The sequence below is a fragment of the Brachyistius frenatus genome, unplaced genomic scaffold (assembly GCF_029030835.1).
Source record: "Brachyistius frenatus isolate BFR_SWC_R1_liver_20210118 unplaced genomic scaffold, ASM2903083v1 Contig_123, whole genome shotgun sequence".
NCBI lineage: Eukaryota > Metazoa > Chordata > Actinopteri > Embiotocidae > Brachyistius > Brachyistius frenatus.
In genome coordinates this window covers 1065972-1082620 of record NW_027210722.1, presented here as the reverse complement: position 1 = coordinate 1082620, position 16649 = coordinate 1065972, and the positions used below count along the sequence as shown (strand labels likewise).

Below are 16649 nucleotides of genomic sequence, written 5' to 3'. Positions count from 1 at the left end.
GTGGTTAAAACAAAGAAAACAAAGTTTGTTGTACCAGATAGATATTCTTTTTTCATATCACTTAAACTGTGAATGCTTTTTTGACCCCTCCGGAACATCACACCAAAACAATGAGCTGAAAAATCCTAAAACGCTCCACTGAGAGTACCTGCAGATTGGTGGTGAACAACACTGCTTTTATATAATTTGTTATCAGCCATATTATATGTTTTTAACATAAAAAATATCCAGAAAAGCAGCTTCTTCATGGAGACTGGAAACATTTCTGACTTCATTGCCCCTAGTGGTGAATACAAACATGGCACAGACACACAGAGAGCACAATTTATTTTTTTCTTCCAGGAAACAAACAAAATCATACGGCATCAGAATAATCGGACAAATCGAAGCAGAAACGGGACGCGCCCACTCTGCTGCTGTTTCCCGAGGCTCCCCGTGTTCATCCCGACAGAGTTCACATGATCCTCACGGAGTCCGGCCCAAAAGACCTGGAGAAGCCGAGCGCCGCTGCGCGGCCATGTGAGGCTGAATGCCAGCTGCAATCCGACGGACGCGACTCCTTCAGGATGTTTACTGCGACTGAAAGGAGGAGCTCCTGGCGGGCCGCCGCCAGCCGACTCTCGCGCTCCGATTTGATTTGATTTTTTTATTCGGGCTTCTGGCAATGTTATCAAAAGTTCTTGGGGATGTCAAGTATCTGCGTGACAAGCTGCAGTCATCCATGGTGGATTTAGTGAGAGCATAGAGAGTGCAGGTAGAGACATGACAGCCAGTGTTGGAGGGCTGATGGCTCTCAGAGATTTTAAATAGAAGCATCTTTCAGGAGGAAACGCCGTTATTTTTCTTCGACTTTAAATCTGTGACCTCCAGTGGAGGCTCCTTCCATCAGTCCCTTATTACCGTATTAACGGTATAAAGGTATTTTCAAACAAGACTCGCTCTGTTAAATTTTTTATTCATTAACAACATTTAGAATTTTTTTATTTAATTAAAAAATATTGGAACTAAAATATTTTGACGTGCAACACGATCATTACCAAAGTAAGTGATTACATCTTTATTCCTTTATCAGGTGGTGCTTAAAATAAATCAAATTTTTCTTTCTGGACTTGCAATTATTTGGAATTCCCGCAATTTTACGCAAAAAAAAACCCTCACTTTAAACAGCAAATTAAATCGCAATTTTTTTTTTTAAATCAGCCGCAAAATAAAACATTTTTGATCGCAACAATAAAAAAAAATTTTTTTTAAATCCACGACATCCTGGAGGGACTGTTTTACAGCTGATATTTGGGTTCGGAACAAACTGAAAAAGTCCAACGATCCGGACCAAACAAGGGTGTGAAAGCATCCTCAAGAGTCTCATGTCCATGATGCTGAGATTAGGACTCTCTGTTCTTCTGATGGATGAAGGTAGTTCTTTACGACTGCTGCACCAATGAGACGCGCTGTGAATACACTGTAATCCCACAGTCACTGCTGCACCACTGGTTTTTCAGTGGACGTGTTGAGCTGTCATGCAACGCTCTTTAACCAGTTTTTGATCCCTCTGGGCTCCTATTAAAAGTCTCTGGATCCCCCAGATGAGACTGAAGTCACTCTGAGTTCAGAAGACATCAATGTCACCATCAACAGAGAGAACAGCCACCTCACAGGTGAGGAGGACGCAGGAGGAAACAAACCAGAGGACGACCGGAGGAGCTTTCGCATGCACAAGATGATGTTTTAGTTGGTTACCAAACAAATCCAATGAAGAAAATGCTTTCAAATTCAAATTCTTTTTTTTCTTTTTTTTTTTACCTTTTATGTATTCAGTGTCATTATTCATATTCAAACAGCCAGGATGTGCAGTGGAAACTATATCAGTTACCTGCTTGTATCTCATAGTAGGCTATTGAATTTATAGCGACCAAAAAGTCAATAACAACAACAACAAAAATGCAGAAAAGAGGCTCACAGAGCAGCTGATGGACTCATTTCCTAAATTTCAAAACAGAAAGTAGCAGCAGGGAGACAAATCCGCTGAGTACGGGTGGGCGGAGCCACTCGCCCTTTTTTTAACACACTGTGAGCAGGCGTGTTGTCATAACCCTGTTGCCATGGCGCCACATTTCAGGTGGTTTACCGTCACAGTAGAACTCGGGGTTGACCGTCTGACAACGTGCTAACAAAGCTAACAAACAGCTAATTACAGTAAAAAAAACAAAAACAGATTAACTCAAGTTAACAAACAACAAACAAAACTTACAACCAGCTAATTATGCTAAAAAAAACCAGCTAAAGTCAAGTTAACGAACTACTACTAATGCTAACAATGCTAACTAATGGCTAATTATGTAAAAAAAAAAAAAAAAAAAAAACATAAGTTAACAACCAGCTAACAAACAGCTTATTATGCTAAAAACCAGCTAAACTCAAGACAGCAAACTGCTAATAATGCTAACAAACAGCTAATCAAAACTAGCAAAGAGCTAATTATTCTAAAAACCAGCTACACTCAAGTTAACAAAGAGCTAACATCGCTAACTGCCCTCAGACGCCTCAGGACGTCACAGTAGAAGTCGGTGTTGACAGTCGGACCCTGAGGGACGAATTCACATGGAGGTTATTGCTTCCTCCTGGTCCGTGCATGTCACGGTGTTGCGCACCATTCGCATGTCACAGGAGCAGTCTTGAAACTTTTTGATCCACCCTCGAGCAAAAAAAAAAAATCCAAATCGCAGAGGAAGTCGAGGTGGTCGGATGGATCAAAGTCGTTTTTTTTCTCTGGTTTTGGAGCCTGAACCTCACGGTGTTAAAAATGGAGAGTTAACAGGCCACGCCGGCTAAATTTTCCACTGAACTCCACTAAAGAGCGGTGCTGGGGGTGCAGCACGTGGATCAACGGGTCACAGCAGGAAAAGGCCGCGGAGCAGAGCAGGAGGCAGCGATCGCCTGACCGCAGGAGCAGAACGGGAATAAGTAGAAGTCTCACGGCGCTCCAGCGTAATACCTAATGTCTAATTCATACCACGAACATTAGTGAGAGCGGGACGAGGGACGGACGACCGAATGTCAGCCGTGCGGAGTGCTGGTGGTGTGTCGTGTCAGCAACTGCACACAGATCAGCTCCGGGAGTCTTTTTTTAAGTTCAGCTACTTACAAAATGTCCCACAATGCACTGGGACTATCGGTATCCTCATGCACCGACGACAGCGAGAGAAGCTATTTACACGTCAAAGTAGGGTAAACACAGCTGCAGGTAATGACTTTAATTATGTCAGCGCTTCCTCGTGAGCTCATCGGAACAAACGTAACCGTAATTGAATTTATTAGCTCCAGCTGTGCTTGGCTTACTATAAAAAGCAAATGAAAGAACTGCTGCTGCAACATAGTCGCAGACTGTTTCGACAACTGTACGCCCGAATTTATAGGATCAGTTGGTTGAGGTAGTTTTCCTCGTCGCTGTGCGCGTTTCTGCGAGCTGCATGCAGTTCTCAGCGGGCGGGCAGAATTCAGCCCGATCTTGCTAGTTCGGAGCGGTTTGGAGCAGGAAGTGACCATATTTGAACGGGCTGGGGGAGGAGCGAGCGGTGGATCCGACTCATCTGATTGGAAACCCGACGATAAGAAGCCCCGCCCACCAATATCTGTAACCTGACTGCACCACAGTCAATCAAACACACCCCAAAAACCTGTCTTTTTGAAGCTTATTTTCTAATTAATGACGGGATTATTTTCAGATGGACCGTCAGAAAACTAATAAGAAGGAGCGACTTTAGCGAATGATACTGAGATAACTCGTGGTGAAATTTGTATTTACTTTGTATTTCATGAGAGAAGTTGAATGGGGGTCTATGAAGGCTTTTTGTAGCCAACCTCTAGTGGCACTCGGTGGTATTGCAGCTCTTCTGCAAAGGCCTCATTTTGAAGAGCTGGAAGCTACGAACACTTTTATGTACAGTCTGTTGGTGGAACGCCTCGTTATTGTTTTAGGGAGAGTAGGAGCGCTTGTTTCGATGCAGTTCATATCCCAAATGAAAATACGTCAGAATTGTTGGCATTTAGAGATCACATAGAGACACGAATGATTTTAATACGACTACTTGAGCAGCTCTACATTAGAGTTAAAATCCACCTCGCTGTTCTTCACACCTGCTGGAGCAGCAGCTTAACTCCAAACCTCGCTGAGGTTTCAGGCTCTCGTACGGATGAATACTGATGCTGCTAATTCACACATGAGCAGCGATGCCGAAAGTTTCGGGTGAAGTATCACTTCATCGCAGCAGATTTAATTAACTAATTCACTAATTCAAGTGCCGACTTAGCAAAGATCCAAGCCGTGAAAAACAGAAACTGACAACATTATCTGACGGTTTGGAGCGGCTGTAATCATCCTGTTTTCATGAATATGTTGTTTTTTTGGATGAGGGGTCATCTGGTGTGAAAATTCACTGATTCACTCCTTTGTCAGCTGGCAATAATTACTACAAATGAAGTATTAGAAATATATTTTCAATGATTTCTGGAACACTGCGAGGAGCGTCAGATACAGATTTATACAAAATAATAAATGTGAAATTAACGACCGCAGCCTGCTGAGTCGACCGTGGGGATGGGAGGTAAGCCTATTTGAAAACGAGGCTGTGCCAAACAGAACGGCTGAGAATAGACCCGACAGCAACATGGTGTTCAGCACACAGAGCAGGTCTGAGCTGTGATCCAGTTCATCACATCTGGATCGTGTCGCCGTCACGTTTACTGAGTGAAAGTCTCACAAGGTACAAACCTTGGGGTATAAGATACCGAAAAAGGGGTGAATGATGCGTTCAGGAGCAGCTGGGAGAACACACCTGTCGAACGGGGAACATACCGCCAGGAAAAGAGGAAGTTTGAAGATTTGACGTCGGCTGACAGTGAAGAAATCTACTCACGCCGAAAAACAGCCACGCTTGTTTAGCCAAGCATAGTTTATTTGTTGCCTTTCTACACTGCTCTTTTCTCTCACTCTCTGACTTTCGTGGGAAAAGTTTATGTCTTTGGAGCCAGAGGGATTTTTTTGGGGGCCATCATGAAGCCTCGAGTTCAGATTTTGTCTGTCGCCATCTTGCTAGTTCGGAGCAGGAAGTGACCATTTTTGAACGAGCTGGGGAGGAGCGAGGGGTGGATCCGACTGATCTGATTGGAAACCTGACGATACTACGACCCACCCACCGATAGCTGTAACCTGACTGCACCACAGGCCTGTCAATCAAACAGACACGCCCCCCCCAAAAAACACGTCTCTTTGAAGCTATTTTTCTAATTAATGACGGGATTATTTTCAGATGGACCGTCTGAAAACTAATAAGAAGGAGCGACTTCAGCTAACAACACCGAGATAATTTGTGGAAAACATTTATTGACTTTGTATTTCATGACAGAAGTTGAATGGGAGTCTATGGAGGCATTTTGGAGCCGACCTCTAGTGGCACTCGGTGGTATTGCAGCTTCAGGCACTTCTGCATCGGCCTCATTTTTCAGACCTGGAAGCTATGAACACTTTTATATACAGATTGTGGTGAATTATAAAACATTGTTATATTATTATTGTCTCAGATCTTCATCTGAAAAGTGACTGCAGTCTGTCAAACTGCTGTTATGGACAGTACTGTGGTAAATGTAGTCTCTTGTTGAGCGAGCGTGGACTTCCAGCTGACCGGCGGCGTTTCATCCTGAAAGGTCAGAGCTGAAGAGCTCTGAACAGAGTCTACAGGGACAGACATGCTGCTCTGTGCTGCCTCATGTGGGGGTGAGGAGGGGCTCATGATGTAAATCTGAACTTTTAATCTTCATCCCTGTGTTAGTCCCTACACCCACTCCGGACACATATGGCACACTGTCATCGACATAGGCGACTTCACAGGAGGCTACCATCAGCCACATGCGACTCCGGTGTGATGCTGCCTAACAGAGCAGAAAGACAGGCAGATGGAGGAAGAAACAGAGAAGAAGGAGACGGAGGAGACAGGAGGAAGAGGAGGATGGGATGAAGAGACCCGCTGAGAGGAGGAAGAGGAATCAGCTCGCTGCCTTCTAATTTCAGATGTGCTTCAGCTGGAAACATTAACGGCAGCGCCATGATTGGCTGAGCCGCCTGCCACTCATACCAATCCGGACCGGGGGGGGGCGGGTCTCTCTGCCCCCGTGCTGCACGAGGGCACAGAACGAGCCCAGAGCAGAGTATGAACAGCTGTCTCGCGCTCGTTCCGCTTTTCTTTTTTTTGGTCTTTTTTTTGTTGTTGTCTTTTTCAGTTAACGTCGTCGCCTCCTTTCCCGACGTCCTCCCGATGATGGGATCTAGCAGAGCGCCGTGAGTTTCGGGGGTCTTCCTGTTGCTGCGTTATGTTTGTGACTTTGCCCCCGCGCGCTGTCTGACTACAGCTGGAGCGCGAGCGCTGTCCGCGGTGCTGAGAGTTCCAGAGCCGCGCAGAGAGCGGAGGTTCCCGGGCCTCTGGGGCAGAGATGCGGAGGAGGAAGGTGCCTGCGGCGGGCTCGCTCCTCGCCTGGACGCTGCTGCTGCTGGTGATGCTGGCACTCAGGTAAGAGCCGCCGCACGTGAGCGCTCCTGACTGATTATCACGAGGCGGCTTCGCAAAAACAGATGTGGACCTTGCAAAGTTACTGTCGTGATATTATATATAACACGTACTGAAACGACACACAATTTACTCATACAACATACTTGCACAATACACACACGTGCACACACAACGTGCACACATAACACACAACAAACACACAACACACACAACAAACACATAACATAAAAATATAACCTACTCAAACAACGCAAACAACAAACACACAATTTACACACACAGCACACACGCAGGTAGGAGGTGCTTTGATGCTAATTATATTTTATGCAGGTAGCTGAGCACGTTCAGGTGTGTTTCAATGAACCTGTGTGTTCCTGATGTTTACAACATCTGGATCAGCGATGCCCCTTTTAAACATCAGATATGGGAAGTTTAGAAATGTTGTTGTTTTGGTGTTTGTATCTCTGTGTTTAAAAACAACAAATATAAACAGGATCCAAAACAAAGATAAAGTAAAATATGTAGATAAATAAATGATGCATATCGATAGAATAGAACTAGGATAGAATTTTATTTTTGTGTCATGACACATGAAGTACACAACATGCCTTAACATATTTAAAACTAATAAACATATAAACTGCCATTAATTCCCCCCAGCTCTGTATCGCCACTGTACAAATAAAAATAAACAATAAATCCACGCTGGTGAATTACAATCAAGAAGATATTTCACCACATGTGGGGAGAATTTTTTTTTTAAATTAAAATAAAATACAATAAAGGGCATGTGCAGACAAAGAAGCTACATGTACATACTGACACTGGGCTTCATCACGAGCCGACTCACGATGGATGTGATGTGGAATCAGATCACGTTGTCCAGGAACGGTCTCCATGTTTTCAGGAACTGGTCTTAGTGTCATGTTGTTGTGCAGCTCTGTTGTTTCCGATATATTTAAAACAGCCTGTTTTATCAATGTTTACGTTGCACCGGTCGTATTGTTGGCGAGGGAATTTAAGTTTATCAGTGGACATGTGGCACTTTGTTACGTCCACGACACATTCAGGAAGTTTAAAAATAAACATCATCGGACGGTGAATTCTCCTCCGACCTCTTTACCCTCTAAACATGATATCAGCCTGAAAACAGTCCGGAAAATTGCACCCTGCAGCAAATCTTGCAGGAATTGCTTGAATTTGCGTTAATTTTTGCAATTTGCAAGATCACGATTTCCTGGACGGAGTGAATCAGGTTTGAAATCTGCACCGCTCGTAGATGACGTTCCTCACAGCGAAATGATTTATTCAGACAATTAGGGGATATTTATTTATTTTTTTCCCCTCTCTGGATGTTTCGCAGAAGATCAGCTGTTTGTCGAAAACATGAAGTATTTATCTTTTAACGTGTCTTAATGACAGTCAAAGGATAAATTTTTTTTAAAAAAAAGCCCGACGTCTTTAAGATGCTGATGTTTTCAAGCTGATATTTGTGTCAGATTTAAAAACAAACAAAAAAAAGCAGCTGCTTGCTCCTGCAGGATTTGTTGATTGATCCTGCTGCTCGACTACATGGACATCCCTTAATGTAAGAATAATGCCAGTGGTCAGCTGGGACACGCGTAGCCGGGGGTTATGTGTGGATTAGAGGGATTGACAGCGGAGCTGCGGTCCGTCACACAGGATGTGAAGCTTCGGGCTCATGAGATCTGGTCTGTGAAACCCCTAATTGTGGCTGCGCAGTCCCAGCAGGCGGGTCGACGCCGGCTGATATTAACATGATTCCCTGCCCTGTCATCTCTCCTCCTCCTCCTCCTCCTCCTCATCCTCCTCCCCTCAGCTGCACATCCTTTATTTATGAAGTAACTTTTTTTTTGTCAGGAAGCCGGCAGCATTTGACTCCGACATGCCATTTGAATTTCCGACCCGCAAACTAAAAACAAAGAGAGGTTTTCCAAAAAGTTTATAGAGCACAAAAAAAAAAAAAAAAAAAGCAGCAGAACAGATCAAAGCCGCGGTAAATCTTCTTAGAGGGTCACGGATGGATTCCGAGACAAACTTTAACGGGCTTATCGTGTGTCACTCGGCGGGCTTCGGCACCGGCTCCGCCTGCAGCTCCTCCTGAAACAGCCACGCTGTGTTTTCTGCCTCTTTTGTTCTGTCTGTTGTGTTCTCTGTCATCATCCACGGTCACTGGTCTCCATCCAGCAGACGCTTTCCAGCTGCGTGTTGGCGTGCATGGGTGAAGATGGACGTTTTTACAAAAGACCTCCATCCGCTGGCTGTGGGCGGAGTCAGAGCCTGACGGCGGCGCTGCTTTGGCTTTAGTGTCAAATCGATCTCAAAACATCTGTGTCGGGGCTGATGAATGCGTTTATGTGACCGATCGTATCAGCCGTTCTGAGCTGCATTCATGTCTGATCCAGGCGTTGTAACGTTGTCATAAACGAGAGAGCAGAAACAAAGTGGAGATATCGCAAAGCGGCGTTCAATAACTGATCTGATATGACGTCTGAAAGCGGCGACTTCACTCGGCTAAACTGCGATTTGTATCTGCTGTGACTGTGACCTTCGGGCTGTTATTGAGTCTTACACTTTGTTCGTTCTCACGACAATTTCAGTTCAATTCTGTTTTATTTGGGAGTGTGATATCACCATGATGCAAGGAACATAATAAAATAGACGTCAGAGAAAAATGAAGAAAAAAGAAACTAAACAAACACAGGAGGCTGAACGTAAACAACTAAAGTGGTCCGATTTAGTGGAGTAAAGGAGAATTATAATTAAATCAATAACGAGAGAAATCTGAATAACAAATGAAGGAATAAACTGGAGATGTGAGAGGAGCAACCACAGACTGTTTATAAAAGTGTTCGCAACTTCCAGCTATGCAAAATGAGGCCGATGCAGAAGTGCCTTAAACTGCAATACCACCGAGTGCCACTAGAGGTCGGCTCTAAAAAGCCTCCGGCTCCATAGACTCCCATTCAACTTCTCTCATAAAATATAAAGTCAATAAAATTTCTCCACCAGTTATCTCGGTGTTGTTAGCTAAAGTCGCTCCTTCTTATTCGTTTTCTGGCGGTCCATCTGAAAATAATCCCGTCATTAATTAGAAAATAAGCTTAAAAAAGATGTGTTTTTGGGGTCCGTTTGATTGAGAGGCGTGTGGTCCAGTCAGGTTACAGCTATCGGTGGGCGGGACATAGTGTCGTCGGATTTTCAATCAGATCAGTCAGATCCACCGCTCGCTCCTCCCCCAGCTCGTCCAAATATGGTCACTTCCTGCTCCAAACCGCTCCAAACGAGTAAAATGGTGACGGACAAAATCTGAAGTGGACGCTTCATAATGTTCACAAACCAAATGGGTGACATCACTGCTGGTTGACTCTGTGACTCAGCCTGCGACACACTTTCTTTCTGTGGATGCTAACTGTGATGCTCACGCAGGGTTGTCAGTTCAGAGCATCAAAAAAGACCTGTTTTTTTTTTGTTTTTTTTTTTTTTTAGGGGGGGGGGGGTTCTGTTTGATTGACAGGCCTGTCACACTGTAGCGAGGAGCAGGACCTGAATACACGACACAGGAGGCAGTATGTAGAAAAACTTATGAAAAGCAGGTAAATAAAACAAAGACAACCCTGGGCAAAGGTGCAAAATCAATGAAGTCTGTAAATTAAACACAAAGTGAAGTAAAATCCAGATTAAACAAAGCTCAGAGGACAACTACGAACCTAGAAACCCGGTATTAAAACCCTCAGTCTGTTCAGGTAAATATGTTGAATGTGTTTAACAGGTCAACTTTATCTCTACTCACAGAACACTTTTCAGTAATTTAAATGTCCTGCACAAAGTGAAGTGTTTTATGTGATTTCCATAAGTTGCCTGCATAATGCAGGATGCTTGTGCTCACAAACAGACCTGTCTCTCTTTAATGTTTTAGTATTTGTTTCCGTCTCCTCCATGACAAGCCTTTGGCCTCAATTCTCCAGCCTGAAGTTTTAGTTTTCTGTTTGCTAAATGCTGTTTCAGAGGCTCTTCCAGTCAGAGTGACATCTGGGCAAACACTAAGCACTCCAGTAAATAACTAAATACATTAAAAAAAAATTTTTAAAAACTGCTCAATTTAATCCAGAACATGTCGGTCTCTTCCACAGAGGCAGAAACACATCCAATGATTTTATATGGATGAATGAAAAGGAGGATAATTATGGCCTGAACACGAATATGAACCAAAATAAATAGGAGTCAGTGTGTCATTTCAGTTCAGCTGTCAGAGAGAATTACTGTAAAAACCAACTGCTGTTCCTTGACGTCTCACCGTTACTGAATCATACACTGTATGTAAAAATGTTCATCGTCTCCGGGTCTGAAAAGGGAAACCAGAGCAGAAGTCTCTTAAAATGCAGTACCACTGAGGACCACTAGGGGCTGTCTCCAACAGACTCCCATTGAAAAAGCATCAAGTGCTCTCCTGAAGTACAAAGTCAGTAAAGTCATCAAGGTGTCATTAGATAAATTCCCTCCTTCTGATCAGTGTTCTGGTCCTTCTGAAAATCATTCCAGCATTTATTACATATTAGGACTCAAACACAGATATGTTTGGGGGTGGGGCTTACAAATTCGTACAGTTGTCGTAAACGGAGAACTTTGCTACGGAGACCAAAACAGTGTTTTGCACCACGCTGTAAACATGTTGATTTCTGCTGTGAAATTTTAACATGAGGGCCTGTGGGGACTGACTCGCTGCTGGAGCCTCTAGTGGACATTGGAGGAACTGCAGGTTTTGGCTGCTGAGTTTCTCCGAAATTATTTTATTCAAAGAAAATGTCAATCCTGACGACACCCTTTTCAATGCATCAAAAGTCAATAACAGACCGATCAGAAAATTAACTCAAACATCAACGAGATAACAGGAACTTTATATGACCAGATTTCAAAATTTTTATTTAAAGGGACCAGTTTTCAGATATTTTGCCGTCACTTCGTCCATCTTTTTAAACCGTCTGTACTCTGACTGGTTCTGACGTCAGACAGGAAGTAGTCAGAAGTCGTCCTGGAGAGTAAAAACCCTCACAGTCTGCCTCGCAAAGTAAAGTGGCTCCTCGGCGGTGTCCCAGACTCTGTCCTCATCCACCAGTGAAACGTCCAGACAACTTAAATATGTTCTGGTGTTGTGCTTTTCCTCTTTCAAACATCCTTCCTGATGCAGCCTTTACACTTGCTTTGAAATGTGCTCCCAGTGAATGTACAGAAACATGCCACGAAGGTTTACGTCAGCCTCAGGACGATGTCACAAGGAGCAGTAAAAAATAAAATAGTCCCCGCTCTCAAAACTGGTAGTGAAAAATTCTCTTATCTGATTTATTAGCAGAGTGGCAACACGTGAGCACTCTAATCTGTCGGCTTATAACATCTGGGTTTATCTGCCACTTCATCGCTGCTGGCACTCAGTAATTCCACAGTCTAACAGAAAAGATGCAAAGTATAAACAAATATGTGCAAAATGAGATAATATGAGTGCAGATTCGCATGAAAATACAGCTTACAGGGCGGCTGTGAGTCCCTAAAAATATCCTGATTAATCAGAGAGCAGTGATTACAATAATTAACTATATCTGGACACTAAGTGTCTAATTAGCCCTGATTGCGGGATGTTTGTCATGTGAGGGCAGACATGTGAATCCAAATACAAGATTATGATGTTTAAAAAGGCCCAGCTGGACCGCTACTGTACAAGTAGTGTTCCCGAACGCAGCACAGTGATGCACATGGAGCGGAGGAAGCAACAACCTTCATGAGGAAGTATTCCAAGTGTCGTCTCTTGATCAACATCAGCAGCTGAGTTCAACATGTTTTTGTGACGACTTGTACGTGAACATTTGTGGTTTCACCTTTGAAACTGGAGCAGAGAAACATACATTTTTGGGGGACATGAAATCCTCAACAAAACCACTTACAGCCAAGTGTTCCTGAGCCCATGGAGTAATTTCCACTCCAGTGTCATGGCTGTTTTTTAACAGGTGTTCTTTACTTCTCAAAGACCGATAACATGCATCTATTAAATCAAAGAGACTCTGGTGGGACTCGAACCCACAACCTTTGAATCACTTCTTCAGTGTTTAGCTAGAAGTCCAATGCGCTATCCGTTGCGCCACAGAGCCACATACCTCAACTAGTAACTGACACAAACTGTCAAAGAGGGAAGAAGAGCACACAGACTAAAATACTACAGGGAGGGAAGGACAGCGAGGGACTGCTGAAACTAACCAGGGCCAACAATCATAGAAAGGACAGGAAGTGAAACAAGACAGACACAAGGGATGAGTCATTTCAAAATCTAACGGGAAGTAGAAAACCCAGACTGACCTGAAGACTACGAAGCACAAAATAAGTCCAAACCAGAACAGACACCTCAGAAGGTCCCAGTAGAACTCAGTGTTGACAGTCTGACTCTGGGGGACAAATTCACGGTGACACAACCCCGCTCCGTGTGCATCACTGTGCTGCGTTCAACAGGAACATTCTATAAATGTTTTAATCCCCCGTTGTGCTGCATTAGCTGCATTTTACAGCCAAAGCAGTTCTCTACATGTTTTTCTGTCTCTCAACAGGACAGATGTGAAACAGAGACTGAAACACACGTTATCAAGACGACACGTTAATCAGAAACCGTTTCTCAGCTGCTGCTCTTCGTTTAAAATCTTTTCGTAGACAGAATGTAAAGACGGATGATTTCAGCCGTATAAACATGTCGAATGATCACTAGGAGAGAAAGTTGGAAGTGACAGAATATCTTGCTCACAAAGGACACAGCCTCCGTCTGGCAGCTGCCTGCAGAGAGCAGCTGTTGTCTCGCTGTTTGAATCAGGCTGCGCGTCTCCACTGTGTTTCATAGACCATCTGACTTCTAACGTAAGACAGATCCACAAAACTTGTGAATCTGTGTTTGATGATTATCCAAATGAAGTCGTGCAGGTAACGGGATTTTCTCCGGAGAAACGATTAAACCGGAAGGTGACAGTTTAAAATACGGTAGAAACCCGGAAATGTGCTGATGAGGCGCAGCTGAACGCAGCGAACAAACACAAAGTAATGCTGCGTTCCAATGGAACTCATGGTTACAACATTGGAAGTGGTGCGCACCGTCGGCTGGGCGTTAAGTCGTAAAAACACCGTTGCTAGGCAACAGCAACGTGGACGGTGTCTAGAAGCTGCAGAGGCTAAAAATTTAGTACGCTAACGGGGAAGGGGGGGTGAACGTAATGCAGGGAATACAAAGACACAGAGGCCATCGGGAAGATCAACATTTTCCTCAGATGTAGGCTATTATCAAAGTTATGAAACAAACAAACAAAAGACAAACTCTACGTGACTAAAATTACAATATATTAGCTTAACATCCAACCAAACATGAACTTCCACGACCTCTGACCTTTCTGTAAACGTCAGTAAACACGTCACAACTCGTGAACTCGAAGCTTTTTGAAATTTTTTAGTTCTGAAGTCGTGAATACCACAAGAGGGCGCCGTTCATACGGACTCTTTTCCTGTCCACGGAAAACGACAAAATAAAACAGGAAGAGATTGACGGCGACGCAACATACGGGGGAGGTGGGGGCACATTCTCAGAAATGCTAACGTTTAACAGGAGCTCACGAGAAGCCTCGGTCCCGTCAGGCGTCGCGGCGTTACCGCGTCTCTACGGGGAAACATCGACGGGTGTACACATTCCCCGCTGCTTCAAGTCAAAACATAAAATCCACCAGCTGACGAGGTTCTGAGTGAAAATGTGAACACTGCGATGGAAGTCGTGACGTCTGGAGCTGCTCAGCTCGACTGGAAGAAGCCCGAGGAGACGGAGCGACGATCAACAGCAGTGTTTATTACCAGGCTCAGCCGGGGAGAGCAAATCTGACAAGTGTTGCACAGGGCCTCGCCGATCAGTGTGTGTGTGTGTGTGTGTGTGTGTGTGTGTGTGTGTGTGTGTGTGTGTGTGTGTGTGTGTGTGTGTGTTTGTCTGTCACTGCCTCTGTTGTTACGGCGCATGACAAATATGACCAAAAGAATTCTTGTTACTGCTGAAGGGAACATGTGGCTGGAAAGCACGGTTAAGTGGTGTTGGTCCCTGTGTGTGTGTGTGTGTGTGTGTGTGTGTGTGTGTGTGTGTGTGTGTGTGTGTGTGTGTGTGTGTGTGTGTGTGTGTGCGCGCGCGCGCATGGGGAAAGCGGCGGTGGTGGTGGAGGGCGTGGGGGGGTAGCCACACTAAGTGAACATTTGGCTGAAGGCAGCAGTCGACCCCGTCTCTGTCACAGCACGGGGCTGTTCTCGGCTGTAATGCCAAAAAATACCCCAGGGGCAGCTGGGAAATGTAGTGTTTTTGATGTACGGGTTAATCCTGCAGCTAATTAGCACGAACGAGTACTGCAGCTGCAGAACGGACTCCATCTTAGCGCCACGGAGACGAAGCGTTGGGGGGGGGGGTGAGGGTGGAGGGCGTCTCTTCACCTCAGAGCGGGGTCGAGGCGTCTGCAGGCCGACGAGCGTGACGGGAAGTGTGAACGTGAGACCGACTCCGACTTTTCTCATCCGGGAGGGGGAACGTGCGAGCGCGAAGCGGGCGAGAGAACAAATCACTCATGTGAAGCCCCGCCTCCCGCTCGCTGCGGCTCGGTCTCTCGTCTGTCAGCATGATCGTGTCATGATCTGACTGGCCTGGAGCGGGGGTAAGGGGAGGGGGTGCAGCGTGGAGAGAGGAGCAGAATTAATGTCTGATGTTTTCATCAGGAGGCTCATCAACCAAACAACCACTCACCGAGGAGGTGATCAGCTGTTCGGACTGCAGGCCAGACTTCTTGTTTGCATGAATGAACCACACACACGGCATGCAGTTGTGACTCTGGCCTGGCAGAGTGGCCTGTGTGACTCTCACACGAAGCGAGCCGCCTGTTAGCGACGATGCTAAGAGCAGCAGGAGACTGAACACCTCGTCCAAATATGGTCACTTCCTGCTCCAAACCGCTCCGAACTAGTAAAGATGGCGACGGACAGAATCCGAACGGGAGGCTTCATAACGTTCACAAACCAACGGGCGACGTCACCGCTGGTTGATACTTGGGTCAGAAATTATGGGTGGAGGTCAGAAGTCATGGTCGTGTCCTTTTACCAAGCAGATGACTTGTTTGCCGTCTGAACGCTGCCTGGTGGGTCGATGGTGGGTGGAGTCAGCGGGTGGAGGTGGTGGTCTTGCCCTTGACTCAGCTGACCCAGTTTGTCCTCTGAGAGCTGCCTGCTGGTTCTCAGACGAGCTGCTATGATTTATATCTCAGGCTGAGCCTCAGTTACCGGGCCTGGTGGAGGTCGTAGGTGGAGGTTGTGTTCGTGTCCTTGACCCATCTGACGACCGCCCGCTGGGTCTCAAGACGAGCAGCATGACGAGCCGCGGCTATAATTTAGTGATGCTGTGCCGAGACGTTTATTCATATTTCAGGCCGAGCATCAGGACCGGCCCGGTTTGTTTGTTCTCTTCGGCCCCAGATGAAACATGAAAAGGAAGCATCGATGCAGAAGAGCTGCTGTTTCGCGAGGTCGTCGTCTGTTCTCTGCTCAGCACGACACGGGAACACTTTCACCTCCGCGAGGTTTCTAAGTGATTTCTGCTGTTCGGAGAATCGGAGTCCAACAAACACAAACACGCCGACTGACGCCGACGCAGGAAGTGCCCCGGTCCTGTCGCTCACGTGTGGATTTGTTGTTCAGTGTTTCCACGTGTAGAATACGTTCAGATTAAAGACGGTTGTAGTGAGAACTGGAGGAGTTTTGGAAGAGAAACGTCCGCTTTAATCTCATCACTCTTTTTACTCTTCCGACGTTCTTCACATGTTCGTGTTTCGTCACGCTCCCCTCCAGCGTGTTGTCATCGTGCAGCAACAGATTCACCTTTTGGACTTCTTTCACTTTTACTTCTTCCGGCTGCTGCAGCTCAGAAACAACATGGCCGACAGCAGCGGCGGCTCTCCGTCTGCTCCAAGCAGAAACCAGCAGTGACGTCTCCCGTTGGTTTGTGAACGTTACGAAGCCTCCAGTTCAGAT

General features: G+C 45.4%; 1 protein-coding gene and 1 non-coding gene across 2 annotated transcripts in view; one reads left to right on the top strand and one right to left on the bottom strand.

Annotated features, from left to right (window-relative positions):
- The first annotated feature begins 6190 nt into the window (after window positions 1–6190).
- LOC138629907 (glycine receptor subunit alpha-3-like) overlaps window positions 6191–16649 on the top strand; it is a 44006-nt gene continuing 33547 nt past the window's right edge. Inside the window, 1 exon segment of the mRNA XM_069713902.1 lies at window positions 6191–6560. Coding sequence (XP_069570003.1) covers window positions 6484–6560 — 77 coding nt within the window. The 5' untranslated portion in view covers window positions 6191–6483.
- Window positions 12630–12721, bottom strand: trnar-ucu (transfer RNA arginine (anticodon UCU)). Its single transcript is given in 2 exon segments — window positions 12630–12665; window positions 12685–12721. It is a non-coding gene; the product is annotated as a tRNA-Arg (tRNA).